Genomic DNA, 26,370 nt, shown 5'->3' on the forward strand with positions numbered 1-26,370 from the left:
AGAGAAACTAAACAATGTGAGCGGGATTCTCTGATCCTGAGGCTGAGCGTTCACGCCGTCGTAAACGGCATCGCGTTTCACCACAGCGTCAACAGGCCCCCAGGAGCAGTGATTCCGAGCCCTTCTGGAGGCCAGCACGGCACTGAAGTGACCCACGCCGCACCCAGCTGCCGATGCCGGCCTCAAATGTGCACCGCGGGTCTGCGACTGGCGCGAACGCACGCGTGCGCACTGCGACCAGCGCGATTGCATGCGCGGTGGCTTCCTTCTCCGCGCCGGCCCCGACGCAACATGGTGTAGGGCGACGGGCCGGCGCAGAGCAAAAGAAGCCCTCAGCCCGAGAGGCCGGCCCGATGATCGGCAGGCCCTGATTGCAGGCCACAGCAGAGGCCCCCTGCTGGGTCGCCCCCCCCCCCCCCCCCCCCCCCCCAAACCAGGCCGCCCTTGAAAGGATGCACGCCGAGGTCTCGCCGGGTGAGACCACAAGCGGACGGCACCGGCGGGACTCGGATTTTTTTTTGTGGCCACATCGCCGGGGAGGGGCCGCGTAGAGGGTCGGGGTGGCGTCGCGCGATTCGCGCCCGGACCGGCGATTCTCCGGCCCGGCGTGGCCTGAGAGAATCCCGCCCTGTGTGTCTGTCTTCACGGAGGAAGGTACAGAAATTGTCCCCAAAACACTAGAGAACCAAGGGACCAGTGAGCAGGAGGGACTGAAAGAGATTCGTATTAGTGAAAATGCAGTACTGGAGAAATTAATGTGGTTGAAAGTTAAGAAATCCCCAAAAGCTGCTGCTCTACATCCCAGAGTGTTGAAAGAGGCGGCTGGAGAGATAGTGGATACATTGGTGATCATCTTTCACAATTCTATAGATTCTGGAATGGTTCCTGCAGATTGGAAGGTGGTAAATGTAACCCCACTATTTAAGGCGGGAGAGAGAAAACAGGGAACCACAGACCCATTAGCCTGACATCAGTAGGAGGGAAAATGCTACAATCTATTATCATAGAATTTACAGTGCAGAAGAAGGCCATTTGGCCCATCGAGTCTGCACCGGCTCTTGGAAAGAGCACCCTAACTAAGGCCAACACCTCCACCCTATCTCCATAACCCAGTAACCCCACCCAACACGAAGAGCAATTTTGGACACTAAGGGCAATTTATCATGGCCAATCCACCTAACCTGCACATCTTTGGACTGTGGGAGGAAACCGGACCACCTGAAGGAAACCCACGCACACACGGGGAGAACGTGCAGACTCCGCACAGACAGTAACCCAAGCTGGGAATCGAACCCGGGACCCTGGAGCTGTGAAGCAATTGTGCTATCCACAATGCTACCGTGCTGCCCAAAAGATGTGATAACATACGGATTAGGAGCAGGAGTAGGCCACTCAGCTCATCGAGCCTGCTCCACCATTCCATAAGTTCACGGCTGATCTGATTGTAAACTCCCGAAGAACATCAATCTGGGGAGGTAGTTATGGGGATCAAGGAAATGGCAAAGGAATTAAACAGATAGTTTGCATTAGTCTTTACGGTCTTTACATTCCATTAATACTAACAAATGCCTGGGAACAATTAAATGCCATGACAATTACTAGAGAAGTAGTATTAACCAAACTAATAGAGCTAAAGGCAGATAAGTCCCCCCCCCCCCCCCCCCCCCCCCCGGTCCTGATGGCTTGCATCCTGGGACCTTAGAGGAAATGGCTACAGTGTTAGTGGATAGTAAACCAAAAAGCTGGTTCGGAGACAGGAAACGAAACATTGGAATAAATGGGTATTTTTCCAATTGGCAGGCAGTGTTCCAAAGTTGGAAATGATACAAAGTTGGGTGGGAGGGCGAACTATGCAGAGATGCTTCAGCAGGATTTGAAGAGGCTGAGTAAGTGGGCATATGCATGGCAGATGCAGTATAACGTGAATAAATGTAAGGTTATCCACTCTGGGAGCAAAAATAGGACGGGCAGATTATTATTTGAATGGGTGTAAATTGAGAGAGGTGGATATTCTGTGAGATCTTGGTGTCATCGTGCATCAGTCGCTGAAAGTAAGCTCGCGGGTACAACAGGCTAATGGAATGTTGGCCCTGGTCCCAAGGGGGTTGGACTATAAGAGTCGGGAAGTCTTGCTGCAGCTGGACAAGGTGCTGGTGACACCACATCTGGAGAACTGTGAGCAGTTTTGGTCTCCTTATTTCAAGAAAGATGTTATTTCATTGGAGGTGCTTTAAAGAATGTTCACTGGGATGATTCCCGGTATGGAGGGATTGTCTAATAAGCAAAGATTAAACAGGTTGGGGCTCTACTCATTGGAATTTAGAACAATGAGAGGTGATCTCATTGAAACAGACAGGATTCTTAAGGGGCTTCACAGGGTAAATGCTGAGAGGATTTTTCCCCTCGTGGGAGAGTCTAGGACCAGAGGGCATCGCCTCAGAATAAAGAGGTGTCAGTTTAACACAGATGAGGGGGAATTTCCTTTGAGGGTTGCGTGTATTTGGAACTGTGAGAACGGTGTGGCTCAGAGTCCTTGTCTATATTTAAGGCTCTGATTGATTCTTGATCAGTGAGGGAATCCAGGGTTACGGGGAAAGGGCAGGAAAGTGAACAGGAGCTATGTCGGATCAGCCATGATCCTATTGAAAGGTGGAGCAGGCTCGAAGGGCCGAATGGCCAACTCTTGTTCCTACTTCTTATGATTTTATTGTGGTCTTATTCCTGCTGGCCCCCTGATAACCTTTCACCCCCTTCCTTATCAAGAATCTATCGAGCTCTGACTTCAAAATATTCAAAGTCTCTGCTTCCACTGCCTTTTGAGGAAGAGAGTTCCAAAAACTCAAAATCTTCTGCCTTAAATGGGCAAGTTATTACTTTTAAAGTGACTCCAATTTCTAGATTCTCCCACAAGAGGAAACATCCTTTCCACATCCACCCTGTCAAGGCCCCTCAGGATCTTATGCGGTTCAATCAAGTCACCTAAACTCCATCGGACACAAGCCCAGCCTGTCCAATCATTCCTCATAAGACCAGCCTCCAATTCCAGGTATGAGTCCAGTAAACCTTCTCTGAACTGTTTCCAACACATTGACATCATTCCTTAAATGAGAGCAATACTATAATAATAATCTTTATTGTCACAAGTAGGCTTACATTAACACTGCAAAGAAGTTACTGTGAAAAGCCACGAGTTGCCACATTCCGGCACCTGTTCGGGTCAATGGAGAGAGAATTCAGAATGTCCAAATTACCTAATAGCACAATTAAAAGAAAATTACTGCTGGAATCTGAAACCAAAGAGAAAATGCTGGAAAATCTCAGCAGGTCTGGCAGCATCAGTAGGGAGAGGAAAGAGCTAACGTTTCGAGTCCAGATGACCCTTTGTCAAAGCTAAAAGACAGAGAAAGTGGGAAATATTTATGCTGTGGAGTGAGAATGAAAGATGAGTCATAGCCACAGAAACCCAGGGAAACGGGGTGCTAATGGACACGGATAATAAGGGAAAAGCGTGCTAATGGCAGTCCCCAGAGAGAACAAAGGTGTGAAAGACCAAACAGCAGAGAAACTAACATCAGAGGGTGAACTGTGACAGATATAGATGGGGGGGGGGGGGGGGGGGGGGAGTAGGGAAGCAAATGGGAGAAAGAGTAAGGCAAGGTGGATAAGATGGTGGGGGGGGGAGTGTTAAATATATATAAAGAAAGACGAGAGAAAGAAATGGTAAAGGAGTTAAAATATAATGGGATGAAAACAAATGGGTTGAGGTGGGTTAGAGCTGTGATTTTGTTCGTCAAGATTGCGTTGAGCTTCACTGGAACATTGCAGCAAGCCAAGGACAACATGTGAGCAAGGGAACAGGGTCTTGTGTTAAAATGGCAAGCAACGGGAAGGTCAGGGTCCTGAATGTGAACAGACTGAAGATGCTCAGCAAAGCAATCACCCAGTCTGTGTTTAGTCTCTCCGATATAGAGGAGACCAGATTGGGAGCAGCGAATGCAGTAGACCAAATTGAAAGAGTGAAACACTGCTTAACCTGGAATGAGTGTTTTGGGCCTGGGATGTTAAGCATGGAAGAGGTAAAGGGGCAGATGTTACACCTTCTACAATTGCATGGGAAGGTGCCATGGGTGATGGGAGAGGCGTTGGGTATGGTGGAGGAGTGGACTCGATTATCTTGGAGGGTTTCTTCCTGTTGGACTGGTCGGCCTCACGACTTTGCTTCCGGTGGGCTGATGCTCTTTGAGCCTTATTGCAAAATATATTGTTTCATATTTTATACGGATCATAAAGTCAAAGGATAGTCTGAATGTTAATTATGTATATATATTTTCAAATTAAATTTAGAGTACCAAATTATTTTTTTCCAATTAAGGGGCAATTTATCGTGGCCAATCCACCTAACCTGCACATGAAATGAAAATGAAAATCGCTTATTGTCACGAGTAGGCTTCAGTGAAGTTACTGTGAAAAGCCCCTAGTCGCCACATTCCGGCGCCTGTCCGGGGAGGCTGGTACGGGAATTGAACCGTGCTGCTGGCCTGCTTGATCTGCTTTAAAAGCCACCGATTTAGCCCAGTGAGCTAAACCAGCCCCAGGAAACCAGCTAAACATCTTTGGGTTGTGAGGGTGAAACCCACACAGATATGGGGAGAATGTGTAAACTCCACACGGATAGTCCCCCCGGCTGGGCTTCGAACCCAAGTCCTCGGCGCCATAGTCCCACTGTGCCACGTGCCGTCCTGATTGATGATTATATTTAGTTTGCATTTCTGTTTAGAATCTCCAAAGGCATGCCACATTGCCAGGGAGATGGTCGGCAGAGGGTGAGTATGTTTTTTTTGTTTAATTTATCTCTGTTTTTCACAGAAGACAGTTACAGATTTGGTCTTTGGTCAGCTACAATTTACTTGAGTTTCATGACAGGAAAAGGAATTTGGAAGGTTTACCCAGCATGAAGATAGAGGAAGAAATCTCCTGGGGTCCCCACAGTGAGAGGCAGTTAGCCTTGTGGCAGAGAGCAGTTGGCTTGGAAAGAGCTGTGGGAGCCGCGTGTTCAAAGCTGGAGAAGGCAGTGGAACCTTCCCAGGGAAAATTAACTCTGGAATTCTCAGTGCCAGACTGGGAATCTGGTGAGAAATCAAAGTAAATTCCAGAGGGCGTTTGTCCCGCAAGAAAGTGACTGAAACTTCAAAATTTCCTTAGGGAATTCTTGGGGAGGTGATAGGAACAGGAGATCATTTTAATAAGTTATATGTGTGTTTATTAGGAATAAGATACAGCTTTAAGTTTAATTCATTTAGGCACGGTGGCACAGTGGTTAGCACTGCTGCCTCAAGGCACCGTGTAATTACATCAGCTGGGATTCTAAGCAGGATCAGAAATCCTGGAATTTCAGTGGGATCAGTGAATCCTCGACTGATCGAGTATGTGGAAGTTGAGTCTCCGGGCAAAGGAACAGGATTTACTGGAAAGCAATATACAAGTTGGAATTTCAAAATGGTTTGACCATCGTCGAGAATGTTTTGGAATTGGCAGATGGTCTCTCAGTCTCTGATGGCAGAATCTTTCTCTGATTAAAGGGACAGGGTCTCTGTTCTGTTCCAGGGACTCTCTCTGATTAAAGGGACAGGGTCTCTGTTCTGTTCCAGGGACAGGGTCTCTCTGATTAAAGGGACAGGATCTCTGTTCTGTTCCAGGGACAGGGTCTCTCTGATTAAAGGGACAGGATCTCTCTGATTAAAGGGACAGGGTCTCTGTTCTGTTCCAGGGACAGGGTCACTTTCTGATTAAAGGGACAGGATCTCTGTTCTGTTCCAGGGACAGGGTCTCTCTGATTAAAGGGACAGGATCTCTCTGATTAAAGGGACAGGATCTCTGGTCTGTTCCAGGGACAGGGTCTCTCTCTGATTAAAGGGACAGGGTCTCTGGTCTGTTCCAGGGACAGGGTCTCTCTCTGATTAAAGGGACAGGGTCTCTGTTCTGTTCCATGGACAGGGTCTCGCTCTGATTAAAGGGACAGGGTCTCTGTTCTGTTCCATGGACAGGGTCTCTCTCTGATTTTATTTTTACTCATTTACGTGATGTGGGCGTTGCTGGCTGGACCTGCATTTATTGCCCATCCCTAACTGCCCTCCATTTCAGAGGACATTTGAGAGTTAACCACATTGCTGTCGATTTTATTTTATTCTGATTTCCCCCTTTATAAATGGTGGTTTATTTTCCCCAACCCTGAAATTTGGAGTGTTTCAATTCTCTGTGAATAACCTGCACAGCAAATTCGAGGTAAGATGAAATAAAGAGTTGGTTTATTATTACACACACGAGAGGGGTTTCACAATGTTCGCCCCCTTTTTGCACTCACACAATAAACAGGGGATAATAATAAAGGAAGAGGGTTCCGGGAATGACCACAATAAAATACAAGTTATGGTTTTCCATGTGTCCAGAATCCCAAGTCTAATGGAATGTTCCTTCAGAGGGAGGTTTACTGTTGCGGGAGATCCGTCTTTCCAGCAGTGAGACTTCCACGATGGAGGAAGACATGGAGAGTGAGTCAGTCTGGGAGGCACAAGTTCCAATGTTTCAGCACTTTGCAGGTTTTTTTATTGATATTTTTATTGAAGTTTTTCCATTTTAACAAATAGCCAACAAAAGCTCAGGATTGGTGCAGCACAGCAGAAATGTCTCAGCAATACAGAAACACAGGAGAGGACAGGAGGGCGACAATACAGGTGGGTCAGTATAATCATTAAGCTTGGTGCCTCCGTACATACCAATGGATATACTGGAGAACAAGGGAGAGGAGGAAAAGGCCATGAAAATGTGGTGAAACGGCACACACATCCCTGTTTCATTACTCGTTGGTAATATGTTGTTACTCTTTGCACCGTGTCAATTACGCGCGTGAAAGCGGCGCCGCATAAATTACACGGCCTGCGTTGCGTAAATGACATCACCCGTGCATGCGCGGTTGCCGTCCTCCCCACGGGCGCCCCGCAAGACATGGAGCATTGAGCTTGCGGGGCGGCGGAGGAAAAGAGTGCGTCCTTTAGAGACGCCGGCCCGCCGATCGGTGGGCACCGATCGTGGGCCAGACCCCTACTGAGCGCCCCCCTGGTGCTCGATCCACCCCCCGCCCCCCACCCCCCCCCCCCCCCCCCCCCCCCCCCCGCCCACAGGCTGCACACGCAGCATTCGCGCGCTGTTCACGCCGGCAGCGACCAGGTGTGGTTGGCACCGGCGTGAACCTGTCGGATTGGGCAGGCTGCTCGGCCCATCCGGGCCGGAGAGTCGCTGCTCGCCTGCTACAAACGGCAAGCGGCGATTCTCCGAGCAGCCTGTCGTGAAATGCAGCACGCCGTTTCCGGGGGATGGGAGAATCGCGTGCGGGTGCCAGGGTGCTGTGGCGGGAATCGCCCGGCACTCCCGCGATTCTCCCACCCGGCGTGGGGGCCGGAGAATCGCACCCACAAAATTTCAGAAAAAATCAGTGAAGTCACTCAACCTAAAAGGATTTATTACATAAAGCCACCAGACACAACAAATCCCCCAACTCCGGCACAGCACAGAACAACCATCACTCCACACAATTACACTGAGAAAAGCAGCAAATATTCACAATTGGTTAAGATTCTAATTGATGCAGTCAGCGACTCCCAAGACACTAACAGGATTAAAAAGTACGACCAAAAGCAGAGGTTCGCAGGATAACGGGGACCAAGATACAGACCTGAGCACATGGTCCCCTATCACACGCCCCCTCACCACACGACAACAAGGGGAAAGCTGCTGATTCGAAACCTCACTCAGCCTCTCAGGACACCCCGGCTCAGAGGGAAGCTCCCAAGCAAAAGGGGGCAACAGGAAAGCGACCACAGTACAAGACCTGACCCGGCCCTGTCCACCCTCGTACACAGGAGTCAGGAAAACAAGGATAGGCACACCGTGCCAGGGCTCACTACACCGTAAGACCATAAGAAATAGGAGAAGAATTAGGCCACTCAGCCCATTGAGTCTGTTCTGCCATTCAATCATGGCTGATATTTTCTCATTCCCATTCTCCTGCCTTCTCCCCATAACCCCTGATCCCCTATTAATCAAGAAACTATCTATCCCTGTCTTAAAGACACTCAGTGATTTGGCCTCCACAGCCTTCTACGGCAAAGAGTTCCACAGATTCACCATCCTCTGGCTGAAGAAATTCCTCCTCATCTCAGTTTTAAAGGATTGTCCTTTCAGTCTGAGATTGTGTCCTCTGCTTCTAGTCTTTCCTACAAGTGGAAACATCTTCTCCACATCCACTCTATCCTGGCCTCACGGTATCCTGTAAGTTTCAATAAGATCCCCCCCTCATCCTTCTAAACTCCAACGAGTACAGACCCAGATTCCTCAACCATTCCTCATGACAAGCCCTTTGTTCCAGGGATCCTCTCTCACCACATCCGAGGGCAGTGCATCTTCGCCGCAGACATGAGGATTGACGCCACCCTCCACCAAGGAGACGCCACCCACAAGAAGAGGAAGATTCATCGGGACACCCAACAACTGGGCGTCTCGGGAGGGGTACGATCCCCCCACCCTGCTCACAGCGAAGGAAACCCCCGAGACACAAATCGGGGCCTACATCAGCACTCTTACCCAAGAAAGGAAAAGAAACCCCCAAGAGAGAGGAACACCAGGATTATCCAAAGGGTGCCAGATAAGGACCAGCACCGTGCACCAACACAAAAAGGATACTCGGGGCAGGGCAGAATAGCCCCATCGGAGACTAAACACTGCCTCCCCAAGGGAGCCCGGCTTCAACAAGGTGGGCATTCAGGAAGCCACTATATATAAGACCAGTTGGAGGAGGACGTCTACCCGCCCCCCCCCCTCCCCACTCAGCCTCACCCTCTAACAGAAGGGCTCCAACAACATTGATCCACAACACAAACTCACTCAAACCCTCCAGTCCACAGCTACTCCCTCCCCAGAGGAACCCTATCCCAAGAGGGGGGAGCATACCAGGAGCCCCCAACAGGGGACAACTCGGGGCAGGGAGGCTCACTCCACCACCCAACAGACCCTCCGCCTGACCCAGGGAAACAGAGTTACTCCTGCCCTGCCCTCCCCGGTCAAGTGACCACTGCCCAGGCAGCCAAGAGAATATTCAAGATGACAACTTGAACAGGGATTAAGCGACCACACACAGGCGTGCGCCATTGCACATTTCCCCCGACTCCAGCAACTCCAGAGGCGCCAACCGCAGGGAAGAATCACCAGGAACCCAGTCCTCTCCAGGGCAGCACGGTAGCACAGTGGTTAGCACTGTGGTGTCACAGCGCCTGGGTCCCAGGTTCGATTCCCCGCTGGGTCAGCGTCTGTGCGGAGTATGCACGTTCTCCCCGTGTCTGCATGGGTTTCCTCCGGGTGCTCCGGTTTCCTCCCTCAGCCCAAAGGTGGATTGGCCATGAAAAATTGCCTTTAGTGTTCAAAAAGGTTAGGATGGGTTATTGGAAATTGGAGGGGGATCCGAAGGGGAGGCAGAGAGCACAGAGTCTCACTCTATGCAGACGATCTGCTCCTCTACATCTCGGACCCACAAAGCAGCATGGACGGAATCATCGCGCTCCTGAAAGAGTTTGGAGCCTTCTCGGGCTACAAACTCAACATGAGCAAAAGCGAGATCTTCCCAGTACACCCGCAAGGGGGGGGGGGGGGGGGGGGGGGCAGCACTAAAGGGGCTGCCGTTCAAACAAGCCCGACATAGATTCCGCTACCTGGGGATCCAAATAGCCCATGACTGGAAAGGGATCCACAAATGGAACCTCACCAGCCTGGCGGAGGAAGTAAAAAAGGACCTGCAAAGATGGAACACACTCCCACTCTCCCTCGCAGGAAGAGTCCAGACGATCAAAATGAACGTATTGCCCAGGTTCCTCTTCCTGTTTAGATCCATTCCGATCTACATCCCCAAGGCCTTCTTCATAGCGCTGGACAAACTTATCATGGCGTTCGTATGGGGGGGTAAAAATGCTAGGATCCCAAAGAAGGTCCTACAGAAAACAAAATCCAGGGGGGGGCTAGCCCTCCCGAATCTACAATTCTACCACTGGGCGGCAACAGCCGAGCGAGTAAGGGGATGGATCCAGGAGCCAGAAGCCGAGTGGGTGCGTGCGGAGGAGGCCTCCTGCATGGGGACCTCCCTCCGGGCCCTCGCCACGGCAGCACTCCCATCCCCACCCAAAAAACACTCCAGCAGCCCAGTGGTGACAGCCACCCTCCAATCCTGGAACCAACTGCGGCAGCAATTTGGCCTGAACAAAATGTCGGACAAGGCTCCCATCTGCAACAACCATAGGTTCAAACCAGCACTGACTGACGCCACCTTCAAAAGGTGGAGACAGGACGGGGGGACACTGACAGTCAGGGACCTATACACGGACGACAGGATCGCAACACTGGACGAACTGACAGAGAAATTTCGGCTAGCTGGGGGGAACGAGCTATGGTACCTGCAGCTCAAAAACTTCCTACGAAAGGAGACAAGGACGTACCCACAACCGCCACGACAGACACTACTGGAAGACCTACTGGACGCAAGTATCCTAGAGAAAGGGAACTGTAGTGACATGTATGGCCGACTGGTAGATAGGGACGACACCGTACTGGACGCAACAAGAAGGAAATGGGAGGACGACCTGGGGATGGAGATAGGGTGGGGACTCTGGAGCGAAGCACTGCATAGGGTCAACTCCACCTCCACGTGCGCAAGGCTCAGCCTGACGCAACTAAAAGTGGTACATAGAGCCCACTTAACGAGAAACCGTATGAGTAGGTTCTTCCCGGAGGTGGAGGACAGATGTGAGCGGTGCCAAAGAGGCCCGGCCAACCACGCCCACATGTTCTGGTCTTGCCCCAGACTTGTGGAGTACTGGACAGCCTTCTTCGAGTCTATGTCCAAAGTGGTGGGGGTGAGGGTGGAGCCATGCCCGATAGTGGCGGTCTTCGGGGTTTCAGACCAGCCAGATCTATTCCTGGGGAGGAGGGCGGACGCCCTTGCCTTTGCCTCCCTGATCGCCCGCCGTAGAATCCTGTTTGGCTGGCGGTCAACAGCACCGCCCAGAGCTGCAGACTGGCTGTCCGACCTCTCGGATTCTCTCCAAATGGAGAAAATCAAATTCGCCATCCGAGGGTCGGACGACGGCTTCCACAGAACGTGGGAGCCATTCATGCAATTGTTCCGGGACCTGTTTGTGGCCAACGTACAAGAGGAAGAATAGTCGGGGGAAGGTAGCCGGCGGGGAGGGGGGGGGGCTACGGGCTCGTTACGGGGGTTTGATGGCTAGCTAAGGCCCAAAACCAAACTAAATAAATGCCAATAAACATGTTGGGGAATGTAAAATATGTATGCCGGCAAAGAGGGGGAGGCCACAGTTATTACTACGAAGATGCTCACCTGTAAATATATATGTTAATTTTTGCGTGTTTTTTTTTCTCTCTCTAACAATTTGTAATTTGTTCAATATAAAACATGAAAACTGAATTAAAAACATTTATAAAAAAAGGATGGGTTATTGGGTTATGGGGATTGGGTGGAAGCGAGGGCTTAAGTCGGTCGGTTCAGACTCGATGGGCCGAATGGCCTCCTTCTGCACTGTATGTTCTATGTTCTATGATATATGATCTGTCCGGACTTTTGTGGGAAATACTGACAAATTCCATAGACCCTAAATAACAACAAAAATAATTTTAAAACAACACAGATAGTTCAAACTTGGGGCTTTCCTCATCCCTAGTGAGGACTTACATAACCGTACCACCCACCACCACTCCGACCATCCACCCACCACCCTGCCGTGGGGCTACTCACCTCTAAAATAGGAGGTGAGAGGTATTGAAAATGTTGTCCCTCTTTGTAAATACAAGCATTACAGCACATCAGAGAGAAAAAGACAAGACTCTGTACAAACCTCATGTCACCCTGCCGGCTCAGTATGATTGTTACCAGAACAGGATAACAGGCGACCACCGCCTCGGAGCTCATATATCCCACACCCTTGTGAGGAGAAAAGACAACAACATAAAATCAGCGGCAAAGTCACAAGGGAATAAAGTTCAGGAAAATTGATGAACTGTAGGATAATAACACCATCCATGGAGTCTGGAAAGGCCAAAGTCAGGACAGGATCGTCCAAAGCTCCATCGAACGAAACGGCTTTGCCTCCGTCACACTGCCGTCCAGCCGCCCAGTCAGCAAGAAACGTCGGCCCCGGTGAGAGGCAATAACCCGATGTGTCCACCACCTCCAACTCCTCTCGACCAGCATCAATGACAAGACAATCAGACCAATGGTCGAGGTCTTGGACTGTCCCCAGGCCTTAAAGACGGGACACAATGTGCTGTCAAACTCGAAAAGCCCAGACTTCAAGTCAAGATTGTGAAAGCATGGCAGCTAATTCTTAAATTCAGCCGGGAACTCATTCCCTGCTCCCCTCAAGGGATCGGGAACGCGAGCACTCCTCGTCCAGCCCTGACTCCCTGAGTCGGTCAGAAGGAACGACACATCATGCAACAGGATTCCCAAGGACTGAAGGTGAGCCCTCACCAGGGAGATTGCCCCATCGAGCAACAGGATTCTCTTCTCTGCTTCCACTATTCTCTCAAGGATATTTCACAGTTCATCAAAGTCAACACCAATTAGCTGGACCACGGAGCTGAGACCAGCATCAGCATCCAGAACATCATTCACAATGGCAGCCATCATCATGATGCTGACAGCACCGCCGGGGTATCGACCCACTCACCAGCAAAACCCCCCCTGCAAGGTGGGCCCCATCCCCAATAATGGGGATGGTTTAGCACACTGGGCTAAATATCTGGTGTTTAAAGCAGACCAAGGCAGGCCAGCAGCACGGTTCAATTCCCGTAACAGCCTCCCCGAATAGGCGCCGGAATGTGGTGACTAGGGGCTTTTCACAGTAACTTCATTTGAAGCCTAGTTGTGACAATAAGTGATTTTCATTCATTTCATCCCCTCAATCAAACGAGGGTTTTGTGACTTCATTCAGGTTCTCATCGTCAAAATATACCCAGGATCCTCTAGGGACATAGTACAAGGCATATGCACCAAAAGCAAGTAATAATGAGATGTGCATCAGGATAATAAAAGGATTAAACGGTGAGTAGCTTCAGAGCTCACAAAAACACAGCTGCTCCTGTGCTCCCATCACATGGGCTCCCCTCCCAGTTTCCCCCCTCCCAGTTTGCAGTTTTGATGCGGGTCAGAGTTCTCACTGCTGCCACGGGCTTGATGGTAAGATGTGGACAGCACAGGCTGTTTGCCTGGAGCTACTGTTTCCTTCAGAGATCCAGCAGCGACTGCCTGAGTTCAGTTCCACAGGACAATATTACAAGTGCAAGCAGCTTGGAGGAAGGTCATGTGACACACCTCCCACCATTCCTCCGAGATGTTGGATAAAGCATGTATTTTCCCAGGGCTGGAAACCTGAGGTATTCAGTTGGAATCCAGGTTCCTTTTATTCTTGGAGACACTGGCTGCAGGTTGACTAAACCATCGGCCTTTGAATCTAGACGGAGAAATATTTGTCTGTTATTGTGCCTTGTTGAAACCTTTATATTGGAACAGTTAGTGCTGAGGTCATTGGCACCATTATTGGAGATTAGGACCAGATGCCTTTGTTGGTAACTGGCTGGGCAGATAGCCCGTCTGCTGGCTTGGCTGGAACGTTCTCCCCTTATCTGTGTGGATTTCCTCCGGGTGCTCTGGTTTCAAACAAAAGTACAAAGAAGTACAGGTTAGGTGAAATGGCCATGCTAAATTGCCCCTTAATGTGCAACGATTAGATGGGGCTACAGAGATAGGGCAGGGGTGCCGTCTAGGTAGGGTGCTCTTTTGGAAGGTTGGTGCAGACTGAATGGGCCAAATGTCCTCCTTCTGCACTGCATGAATTTTATGAATGGAACACAGTAACTTGGGTGCCTGTGTGTCTCGGTGCTTTTCCAGTTGCATTGATGTGGGGAGGACAGGGTGGAGATAGGGTGGAGGCGTGGGCTTGGGTCGGGTGTTCTTTCAAAGAGCCAGTGCAGACTCGATGGGCTGAATGGCCTCCTTCTGCACTGTAAATTCTATGTCTAAAATCTTTTTAATAAGGTGGAACAGACAAATATTTCTCCTTCTGGATTCAAAGGCCGATGGTGTTCAGGTCACACGGAATTGAGTGACTGTTGGCTCTGAACGTGATGTTTGGCTTGAGATTTCTGTCTGCAATTCCTCCTCTTCTAATATCCTGTAAAGCAATTTGCGAAAGTCATCACTGTCAGTACAGGATAGAAATTCAGAACAGATATTTGGTTTGAGATTTCTGTCTGTAAACCCTTCCCCATCCAGTATCCTGTGAAAGGAGTTTCAAAGTCATCACAGCCAGGATAGGATAGGAATTCAGTTCTCGTGTTTCTGCAACATTCTTTCCTCTCTCATTTAGTGAAAAGGTGTAAACCTCCACCCCACTCTCTCCCTCCATTCTCACTCTGCTGTATCTAATATTCACCCTCCCAATTCTCCTGAAGGTGCTGATTCAGGCTGATTGACAGATCCATGCTCACTGCTTCCTGGCCTGGACACAGAGATCTGAAAATCTTCATGCAGGCTCCCAGACAGATATATATCTAGATTAGTGAACTAAAAGTGTGTGTAACAAACAGACTGGATTGACTTCCTTTCCCTTCAGTTGCTGCAAGTCCCCAATGTCCCCCCAGAATTAGATAAGAAATGGAAAGGGAGAGACATTGATTTGCTCCCAGATGTTGCCCAGAGGAGGAAGTTTCAGTCTGAAACTCATTGTCCAACCTCCACATTGTGACGTCACAATGGAGCCCTGCCTGGATCAGCCAATAGGGATCACCCTGCTTCGCGGTGACGTCTCCGGGTTCCAGTGCGCAGGCCCGGCCGCATGGACAGGGCAGCCCCGCCCCCATCCATTGTTCCCCTCCCCCTCCTTCCGACAATGTTTCAAAGCGAGAAGCCGCTCAGTGTTCTCACCATTTCATCCCAGCCCGGGACTGCGCATGTGCGGGGGAGTACCCACCCCCCCCGACCTCGCTGATAAGGTCTCGACCAATGGGAAGACAAGGATGACGGGAAGGAGCCTGGTCCTCCAGCCAATCAGACCGCGGGCTGATGAGGCTTGAGGGTCGCACAGACTGAAACCTCTTCCTGTCTCCAACATCTGTGAGTAAAACACTTTCTTTTCTCCCCCTTTCCATTTCTTTTCTCATTCTCACCTTCAATTGGTCACTTGCAGCAACTGAAGGGAAAGGAAGTGAATCCAGGGAGGGTGCAGACTCTGCAAAGCTTGGCCCAGGTCTCTCTCTCTCTCTTAAAGACATTGACATCCTTTGCTCCCTCAGCTTGACACATTTATTTGTCTGGCTAAAAGGATGGTCTTTTTCCCAATGTTCACAATTAAAGGGCTGGTTTCCCCAGGAGATGGCTGACATTTAAGGGGACAGTAAATTAATATCAGACAGAGAGATGTCCAGTGTTATATGCTCCAGATTAGATATATTATTGATGGTTCTGTAATAAAGTACATTTATTATTATTTCCAGTTGTGTAATATTGTACTGCAGCTACGTTATATATTTCCGGTCATCTCTTCCCTCAGAGGGTTGTTAGTCTCTGGATTTCTCTTCCACAGGGACCAGTGGAGTCTGGAGTTCACAGAATATTTTGACCGCTGAGTTGGACAGATTTCTGATTGACGAGGGAGTCAAGGGTTATGGGGAACAGTCAGGAAAATGGAAAGAAAGGTGAGATGAGGAGGGATTTCTTCACTCGAGGATGTGGTGAAGCTTTGGAATTCTCTATCCCGGAGGACTGTGGAGCCTCAGTCGTCAAGTATTTTCAAGACAGAGATTGACAGGTTTCTAGATATTGAAGTTATCGAGGGATAGTGTGGGAAAATGGTGCTGAGGCAGATTGATCAATGATCCCATTGAAATGAAAATGAAAATCGCTTATTGTCACGAGTAGGCTTCAAATGAAGTTACTGTGAAAAGTCCCTAGTCGCCACATTCCGGCGCCTGTTCGGGGAGGCTGTTACGGGAATCGAACCGTGCTGCCAGCTTGCCTGGTCTGCCTTCAAAGCCAGCAATTAGCCCAGTGAGCTAAACAGCCCCTGATGGTTAGGCAGGCTCGATGGGCCGAATGGCTGACTGCAGCTCCTATTTGTTATGGTCTCTGTGTCCAGGACAGGAAGCAGTGAGCATGGATCTGTCAATCAGCCTGAATCAGCACCTTCAGGCGAATTGGGAGGGTGAATATTAGATACTGCAGAGTGAGAATGGAGGGAGAGTGTGTGGGAAGGAGATTTACAGCTTTTGGGGAACAAGAGAGCAAAGAACGTACCATAGAAACTAAAGGACACTATACTGACAGCGATGTCTGTTGTGATTTATTTTTACAGAATGTTAGAAAACGAGGAATTACAGACAGAAATCTCAAACATCACGTCGAGGTCTGATAGAGTCACTCGACCCATCAGCACCTGAATTTCATCGGCCTTTGTACCTCGAAGGAGAAATGTTTGCCCGATCTGTCGGTTTGAAAATATTTACAATCTCAGTGTGATGGAAAACAACCAAGACACCCCCCACCCACCCCACGAGTGAGAGTGTTCCAGAGCACTGATTGTGAAAAGAGCATTAACCAGTTACACAGCCTGAAAAAACATTATACCATTCACAGCGGGAAAGACCGGACCCGTGTTGTGTGTGTGAATGAGATTTCAATTGATTTTCAAACCTGGAGAGACACGAGGAGACACAAAACATGAAGAAACCGTGGAAATGTGGAGACTGTGGGAAAGGATACAGATCCCCATCAGAGCTGGAAATTCATCGGCGCAGTCACACTGGGGAGAGGCCATTCACCTGTCCTCAGTGTGGGAAGGGATTCAGTCGTTCCTCTACCCTGGAAACACACCAGCGAATTCACACTGGGGCTAGGCCATTCATATGCTCCCAGTGTGGGAAGAGATTCAGTCATTCATCCACCCTGCAGACACACCAGCAATTTCACACCGGGGAGAGACCTTTCACCTGCCCCCAGTGCGGGAAGAGATTCAGTCATTCATCCACCCTGCAGGTACACCAGCGAGTTCACACTGGGGAGAAGCCATTCACTTGCTCTGAGTGTGGTAAAGGATTCAGTGCTTCATCCAACCTGCGGACTCACAAGCGAGTTCATACTGGGGAGAGGCCATTCACCTGCTCTCAGTGTGGGAAGGGATTCACTCAGGTATCCCACCTGTTGAAACACAAGCGAATTCACTCCGGGGAGAAGCCATTCACCTGCTCTCCATGTGGAAAGGTATTCAGTGATTTATCCACCCTGCAGATACACCAGCGAGTTCACACTGGGGAGAGACCTTTCTCCTGCTCTGAGTGTGGGAAGGGATTCAGTCATTCAACCACCCTGCAGATACACCAGCGAGTTCACACTGGGGAAAAACCATTCACTTGCTCTGAGTGTGGTAAAGGATTCAGTGCTTCATCTAACCTGCGGACCCACCAGCGAATTCATACTGGGGAGAGGCCATTCACCTGCTCTCAGTGTGGGAAGGGATTCAGTCATTCATCCAACCTGCAGCTACACCAGCGATTTCACACTGGGGAGAGACCATTCAACTGCTCCCGGTGTGGGAAGGGATTCAGTCATTCATCCACCCTGCAGATACACCAGCGAGTTCACACTGGAGAGAAGCCGTTCTCTTGCTCTGCGTGTGGTAAAGGGTTCAGTGCTTCATCCAACCTGCGGACACACAAACGAGTTCATACTGGGGAGAGGCCATTCACCTGCTCTCAGTGTGGGAAGGGATTCACTCAGGTCTCCCACCTGTTGAAGCACAAGCAAATTCACTCCGGGAAGAAACAGTTCACCTGCTCTCCGTGTGGAAAGGTATTCAGTGATTTAACCACCCTGAAGAGACATCAGCGAATTCACACTGGGGAGAGACCGTTCACCTGCTCTCAGTGTGGTGAAGGATTCTGTGTTTCCTCACACCTGCTGAGACACCAACACGTTCACAAGTGATTACAGGGGTTAGATTCTGATGTTGCATCTGATGTTGATGTTGCATTAGATTCTTCACGACTGCATTTTGTTCACTCTGAAAGTTGGCAACAAGGGTTGGTTGGAGAGTTTCTTGATGATGAACTGGCCGGTCTCACAACTTTGCCTCACAACAATGCTCTTTGAACATTGTTGGGAATACCCAGTTTCAGATTTGACAAGGATCACAGAGTGAAACAATGTTTGGAAGTTAAAATATATTTCATTCTCATTTCTATTTAGATCACCCCAAATTATGCCACATTGCCATGAAGGTGGGCTATGGTGGTTACATGGATCCTTTCTTTAATTTTATCTGGGTGTTTCTCACAGAAGGAAAATTTCAAGATCTGAGAGGCAAGTTGTCTGTGGTAAATTCGGAAATTACAATAATTAGTATGATGATTGATTGGCAATCGCTAGCACTTCAGGAATTATTACATATGTACATAAATTATAGATTCCTTTAAGAAACAAAAATTCAACAGGAAAAGTGATGTAACCGTGGCTAACAGGAAAAGTTAAAGATTCCATTAGATCAAAGGAAGAGGCTCATAAAGTTGCCAAAATAGGAGTAATTCTGAGGATTGGGAACTTGTTCTAGAATTCAGCAAAGGAGGACCAAGAAACTGATAAAGAGAAAATAAAATATTAGAGCAAACTGGGGAGAAACATAAAAACTGACTGGAAAACCTCCTGCAGGAATGTGAAAAGGAAAAGATTAGCAAAGACCAATGTGGGTCCATTCCAGACAGAGACAGGAGAGTTTATAATGGGGAATAAGGAAATGGCAGAGAAACTAAACAATTTGTGTCTGTCTTCACGGAGGAAGATTATCCCCTAAACCACAAGAGAACCCTGGACCCACTTTTACCAACCGGCGGACCTTTGGGACCCATGTCAGCTGACCTTAGTGACCCATGCTGGCCAACCTTTGCGACACACCATTTTCGCTTACTTTTAATGCGACAGGTGAGCTGACCTGGTCCTCAAGGTCTCACTTGCTTCATCATTCAATGTTACATTTCTGCTAAGACCTTCAGCTGACGATTTAAGTTCTCGCTGCATCCTTTGGGAAAAAAGTCAAGAAGTTTGTCCTCAAACCCGCCACGCTTAGTGTTCAAATGCCTTTGTTGGTTTTAAACTCACATTTGCCAGTGCTTCCCTGTATATAACACACATGGGCTTTGCATCCTGATTCGGATTGGCACAATAAAAGCCATATCTCAAGAAATCATCTTTATACTGCTTTATTCCCGATTTCAGTTTCTTACTGCGTTGATCATCAGAGGTCCTGGGGCTCTGTATACAGCTCACAGCAGCACTGCTTTATCTTGCTGTGGACTCTCCTGTGAAGCTCTCTCCAGATGATTCAGTTGTGCGATCCTGACCTGTTTGTGTCTCTGGCCCTCTCTTCCTTATTACAAAATAATCCATCTTCAGTTCTTCACACAGTCCTGTTGCCTTACTTGTCAGCAGCTACAAAATGGAGGAATCTTCCCTCCATGATTTTGCGCCCAAAGCACGGGCCTAAAGGGCATCAGTGTATTGTCGGCTACGTGATCTCTGCCGCTGCCTCTAGCAGAAAAACTCCATAGTTCATATTTAATCTTTTTATTAAATTTTTAAACTTTATTTCCAATGCCTGATTTTTCCAAGTTTATGACTTTTTAACAATTGAAAAGTAAACTGAAATGATATTAAAAATGAAATGAAAATCGCTTATTGTCACAAGTAGGCTTCAATGAAGTTACTGTGAAAAGCCCCTTGTCGCCACATTCCGGCGCCTGTTCGGGGAGGCTGTTACGGGAATTGAACCGCTGGCCTGCCTTGGTCTGCTTTCAAAGCCAGCAATTTAGCCCTGTGCTAAATCAGCCTCTGGTTTCATAAAACAATTTCATTTGAGCATGTGCTTTCTTACATTTACAAAGTCTTTGTTTTAAATATCTTCCCATTTCTTTAGAAATTTAAACGAGTATAGAAAAAAGTACAATCTAGGTTTTACTTTATAAACTATGCCTTTAGACTGTCATGGGAATGTCCCTTTAACAAATGTTTTGTATTATCAAATGGCTTCAGTGAGGTCATTGTGTGGGTGGAGCTGGGCTGTGGCTCTGAGTTTTACTTTCACTTACACATTTTGGACGCTAGATTGAGACACAGAAGTCTTGTGTGTCTCTCTCTGCATGTTAAAAGTTGTCTCCAGATCACTTGATAATTTAACAGTAATAACTGTTTTCTGCAAGGTATTCAAACCTACTTTTATGGTAAAAGGGTTTTCTGGTTTATGGACGTTGTTACTTAATTGAAACAGTAAAGGGAAGTTATTAAGAGTTATATACAGAGTACTGTAGCTGTGTGAGGTATTTATGTTGGTAGTTGATAACAATGCTGACTGTGTGTGTTCATAAAAATGTTAACTGAATTTGTAGAATAAACTTTGTTATTGATTAAAAATGCTTAAGGCCTCTGTTGAATAACCCCTGAAAGGCAGGCCCTTGTGCTCATCATAACCAAAATCAATAAACAATTGTAGGTCAGGTGAACTCCATTATATATTTTGGAGTTTTCTAAACTCTGGCCCATAACAATATGAGATGAAATAATTTATCACACACACATAATGTCACAATATTTCTCACTGTTTCCACTGCATTGCATCATCCAAACATCCAAGTTATCTCCTTCTCCATTCTCACCAACAGCACTTAATTCCTGGTTTGCAGAGAGTGGCGACACAGAGTAATGCTGAATGTTTCTTTCAGTGTTGACATGTGTCAGTCATACTGACGGGCCTTCTCTGATCGGTATTCCTCACCGACAAACCTGGCCTGGCTTCCCTCTCACTGTCCAATAGCTGCATCCATCCCAGTTACAGACTGCTGAGCACTTCCCGATCAGTACTTCACGTCGCGGGAGTGCAAGCGGACGTTGTGCCGGCCATTGAATACCTTGGCAACGGAGCCGCAGGTCGCATACTGCCGATCGGTGGTGTGGTGAGCACCAGAGCAGAGGCCCGTCAGCCCCTGTGTCGCCCTCCCCCCCCGCGCGCGATGACCAGCACACAGCCCAGCTCGCACTGCCTAGCCCCCTCAAATGCTGCAAACCATTGGGTACTGCCCAGAGCATTCCTTAAATGAGAGCAATATTGTACACAGTGCTCCAGATGTGGTCTCACCAATGTCCTGTATAACTGAAGCATAACCTCCCTACTTTTGTGTTCAATTCCCCCCCACAATAAACAATAACATTCTGTAATAAGTCCATAGAGGTAGAAGTTCCTTCACCAGAATTCCTTTTACTGTCAAAACCAACAGCAGGACAAGCAGGTGCATTCAGCTTGCTGTCTACACTGGGAGTGCAGAGGATCTGACACTCCCTGTTATGTACAGAGAAAGGGGTTCCCTGATTGGGCCACTAATCAGGGAACCCGTACTCTAATTGGCCAATCTCAAAGGCCTGGTCTAAGTCATTACACCCCTCCCACCCCAAAGTCCGAGGAGCGTCCGTGGTCCTCCTGACTCACGGGTCTCTTTTGTTTCCGAGCCAAGTCCGGATCCTCCACTTCGGTCTCTGACGTAGGAGGGGCATAACAGCTAGGCACCCGTCTTTTCCAATGTGAATGCCTGAGGGGCGGTTCGTCCCCTTCCTCCGGCAGCAGCGGGACAGCCGCGACGTCATCCATGGTGTCCATATCCGAGTCCAATGTCCTCACCAGTGGAATCGGAGGGGAGTGAATAGTTTGCCGGGGAGGACTCTCCACAGTCCTTGGTGTGCTGGTCTGAGTCAGCTCAGGGGAAGAAACTTCAGGGGAGAACCTTTGTTTGACGGTGGGGGTGGGGGGGGGGGGGGGGGGGTGGAGCTTAGCGAGAGAGAGTAAGGAATGCTTTATTCACTAGTTACAGCAGAAGGCTGTGGAAACCGAGCAGAAATGTCATGAAAGCTGACATCAAGACAAATTTTGGAAATGGATTCTCAACCAATGGCCCGAACAGAAGAAAAAATGAAAATGAAATGAAAATGGCTTATTGTCACGAGTAGGCTTCAATGAAGTTACTGTGAAAAGCCCCTAGTCGCCACATTCCAGCGCCTGTTTGGGTAGACTGTTATGGGAATCGAACCGTGCTGTTGGCCTGCTTGGTCTGCTTTCAAAGCCAGCGATTTAGTCCTGTGCTAAACAGCCCCCTAAAGAATTGAAAATCGCTTATTGTCACGAGTAGGCTTCAATGAAGTTACTGTGAAAAGCCCCTAGTCGCCACATTCCAGCGCCTGTTCAGGGAGGCTGGTACGGGAATTGAACCGTGCTGCTGGCCTGCTTGGTCTGCTTTAAAAGGCTTCATAGATGCAAGTATTGCCTTTATGTGATAGCGGAACAAGAACTGCATGTTCATGTTCAGTGTTGTTTAATGTGTTATGGGCCAGGGCTTAGAAACTCCAACATGTATTATGAAGCTCACCTGACCTATACCTTTAATGTTGAATTTGGCTAGGATGAGCACAAGAGCCTTCACTTCAGGTGTGATTCATCAGACTACCTAGGCACTTTTATCAAAACAAAGTTTATTATTGGAATGTAGTTAACATATATAAAACACTTATAAGGAATTTGTTCTCAATTACAAACATGAAAAAACAACAGTAATCTCTGTATATAAATCTTAATAATTCCCCTTAGAAGCTATTCCAATTCAATACAAAATCAATAAGCCAAACCCCCTTTCAAGGGCATGGTCCAGCACACTGTAATCTCACTTTAATGGGATTGGTCCTTTCCCTGAGATTCTGATTCAGTTCCAACCAGCAGATTCAAAGCTCCTCCAGAAAGCAACTCTATCTTTAAAGTTACAGTTTGCCACATCCAATGTGCTTTCAGTTCACTGGAACAGCTTTAAAATAGAAACAGAGAAAACAGAGAAACACTGCTTCTTTCTTCTGCAGTCCAAAGCAACAAACCAAAACACTAAACCCCCTCTCACCTGACATCTGTAGCCCAGCTCCACCCACAAATGACATCACTGAAGCCTTGCTTCAAGCCATGTGATCAGACCAAACCTTTTTAAAGGGACACTCGCATGATAAATGGGAACTTGCATGTTATGGTTAAGAAACTGCATGTAATCTGTTAGTGTTCGGACTCAAGTAAAAGTTTAAAACAGGGCAGCACAGTAGCGCCGTGGTTAGCTCTGTTGCTTCACAGCGCCAGAGACCCGAGTTCGATCCCTGGCTTGGTCACTGTCTGTGCGGAGTCTGCACGTTCTCCCCGCGTGTGCGTGGCTCCAGTTTCCTCCCACAAGTCCCGAAAGACCTGCTGTTAGGTGAATTGTACATTCTGAATTCTCCCTCGGTGTACCCGGACAAGCGCCGTAGTGTGGTTACCAGGGGATTTTCACAGTAACTTCATCGCAGTGTTAATGTAAGCTTACTTGCGACACTAATAAAGATAATTATTATTATTAATATTGTTTTATTTAGATTTAACAAGGTATGTTAATCAAATAAACAAGCCCTGGAGGTGGGGCTGTTGGCAGATGAGGAGGTGAGCGAGAGGGTCTGAGGAAGCATAGAACGATACCTGGAGGCCAACGATAATGGGGAGGTTCGAGTGGGGCCGGTCTGGGAGGCGCTGAAGGCGGTGGTTAGGGGAGATCTGATCTCTATTAGGGCCCACAAGGAGAAGAGAGAACAGAGGGAGAGGCTGGTGGGAAAGAAAACTAACAGGCAGACAGTGCAGGGATCCCTCGTGGCCATTCCCCTTCAAAACAAGTATACCGTTTTGGATGCTGTTGGGGGGGATGACCTACCGGGGGAAGGCCCCAGCGGCCAGGTCTCTGGCACTGAGTCTGGCTCTGGGGCTCAGAAGGGAAGGGGGGAGCATAGAAAAGCAATAGTAATAGGAGATTCAATGGTTAGGGGAATAGATAGGAGATTCTGTGGTCGCGAGCGAGACTCCCGAAAGGTATGTTGCCTCCCGGGTGCCAGGGCCAGGGATGTCTCTGATCGTGTCTTCAGGATCCTGAAGGGGGAGGGTGAGCAGCCAGAAGTCGTGGTGCACATTGGTACCAACGATGTAGGTAGGAAAAAGGGTGTGGAGGTAATAAACAAGTTTAGGGAGTTAGGCTGGAAGTTAAGGGCCAGGACAGACAGAGTTGTCATCTCTGGTTTGTTGCCGGTGCCACGTGATAGTGAGGCTAGGAATAGGGAGAGAGTGCAGTTGAACACGTGGCTGCAGGAATGGTGTAGGAGGGAGGGCTTCAGGTATTTGGATAATTGGAGCGCATTCTGGGGAAGGTGGGACCTGTACAAGCAGGACGGGTTGCATCTGAACCAGAGGGGCACCAATATCCTGGGGGGGAGGTTTTCTAGTACTCTTCGGGAGGGTTTAAACTAATTTGGCAGGGGAATGGGAACCGGATCTGTAGTCCAGCAACTAAGGTAGACGATAGTCAGGACGCCAAAGCACGTAGTGATGCAGTGGGGAAGGTAACAATGACAAAGGAGAGTACTTGCAGGCAAGGAGATGGGTTGAAGTGTGTATACTTTAATGCAAGAAGCATCAGGAATAAGGTGGGTGAACTTAAGGCATGGATCGGTACTTGGGACTACGATGTGGTGGCCATCACGGAAACTTGGATAGAAGAGGGCCAGAAATGGTTGTTGGAGGTCCCTGGTTATAGATGTGTCAACAAGATTAGGGAGGGTGGTAAAAGAGGTGGGGGGGGTGGCATTGTTAATTAGAGATAGTATAACAGCTGCAGAAAGGCAGTTCGAGGGGGATCTGCCTACTGAGGTAATATGGGTTGAAGTTAGAAATAGGAAAGGAGCAGTCACCTTGTTGGGAGTGTTCTATAGGCCCCCCAATAGCAGCAGAGATGTGGAGGAACAGATTGGGAAACAGATTCTGGAAAGGTGCAGAAGTCACAGGGTAGTAGTCATGGGCGACTTCAACTTCCCAAACATTGAGTGGAAACTCTTTAGATCAAATAGTTTGGATGGGGTAGTGTTTGTGCAGTGTGTCCAGGAAGCTTTTCTAACACAGTATGTAGATTGTCCGACCAGAGGGGAGGCCATATTGGATTTAGTACTTGGTAATGAACCAGGGCAGGTGATAGATTTGTTAGTGGGGGAGCATTTTGGAGCTAGTGACCACAATTCTGTGACTTTCACTTTAGTAATGGAGAGGGATAGGTGCGAGCAACAGGGCAAGGTTTATAATTGGGGGAAGGGTAAATACAATGCTGTCAGACAAGAATTGAAGTGCAGAAGTTGGGAACATAGGCTGTCAGGGAAGGACACAAGTGAAATGTGGAACTTGTTCAAGGATCAGGTACTGCGTGTCTTTGATATGTATGTCCCTGTCAGGCAGGGAAGAGATGGTCGAGTGAGGGAACCATGGTTGACAAGAGAGGTTGAATGTCTTGTTAAGAGGAAGAAGGAGACTTATGTAAGGCTGAAGAAACAAGGTTCAGACAGTGCGCTGGAGGGATACAAGATAGCCAGGAGGGAACTGAAGAAAGGGATTAGGAGAGCTAAGAGAGGGCATGAAAAATCTTTGGCGGGTAGGATCAAGGAAAACCCCAAGGCATTTTACACATACGTGAGAAATATGAGAATGACTAGAGTGAGAGTAGGTCCGATTAAGGACAGTAGCGGGAGATTGTGTATTGAGTCTGAAGAGATAGGAGAGGTCTTGAACAAGTATTTTTCTTCAGTATTTACAAATGAGAGGGGCCATATTGTTGGAGAGGACAGCGTGAAGCAGACTGATAAGCTTGAGGAGATACTTGTCAGGAAGGAAGATGTGTTGCACGTTTTGAAAGACTTGAGGATAGACAAGTCCCCCGGGCCTGACGGGATATATCCAAGGATTCTATGGGAAGCAAGAAATGAAATTGCAGAGCCGTTGGCAATGATCTTTTCGTCCTCGCTGTCAACAGGGGTGGTACCAGAGGATTGGAGAGTGGCGAATGTCGTGCCCCTGTTCAAAAAAGGGAATAGGGATAACCCTGGGAATTACAGGCCAGTTAGTCTTACTTCGGTGGTAGGCAAAGTAATGGAAAGGGTACTGAGGGATAGGATTTCTGAGCATCTGGAAAGGCATTGCTTGATTAGGGATAGTCAGCACGGATTTGTGAGGGGTAGGTCTTGCCTTACAAGTCTTATTGAATTCTTTGAGGAGGTGACCAAGCATGTGGATGAAGGTAAAGCAGTGGATGTAGTGTACATGGATTTTAGTAAGGCATTTGATAAGGTTCCCCATG

General features: G+C 48.3%; 1 protein-coding gene across 1 annotated transcript in view; it reads left to right on the forward strand.

The window, feature by feature from the left end:
• Positions 1–26,370, forward strand: part of LOC119951521 (zinc finger protein 729-like) — a 98,627-nt gene that overhangs the window by 35,550 nt on the left and 36,707 nt on the right. The window contains exon 5 of the mRNA XM_038774724.1: positions 16,811–17,887. Coding sequence (XP_038630652.1) covers positions 16,811–17,887 — 1,077 coding nt within the window. The remainder of the gene's footprint in view (positions 1–16,810; positions 17,888–26,370) is intronic.

This window comes from Scyliorhinus canicula, chromosome 17, assembly GCF_902713615.1.
Source record: "Scyliorhinus canicula chromosome 17, sScyCan1.1, whole genome shotgun sequence".
In the NCBI taxonomy this organism is placed as follows: domain Eukaryota; kingdom Metazoa; phylum Chordata; class Chondrichthyes; order Carcharhiniformes; family Scyliorhinidae; genus Scyliorhinus; species Scyliorhinus canicula.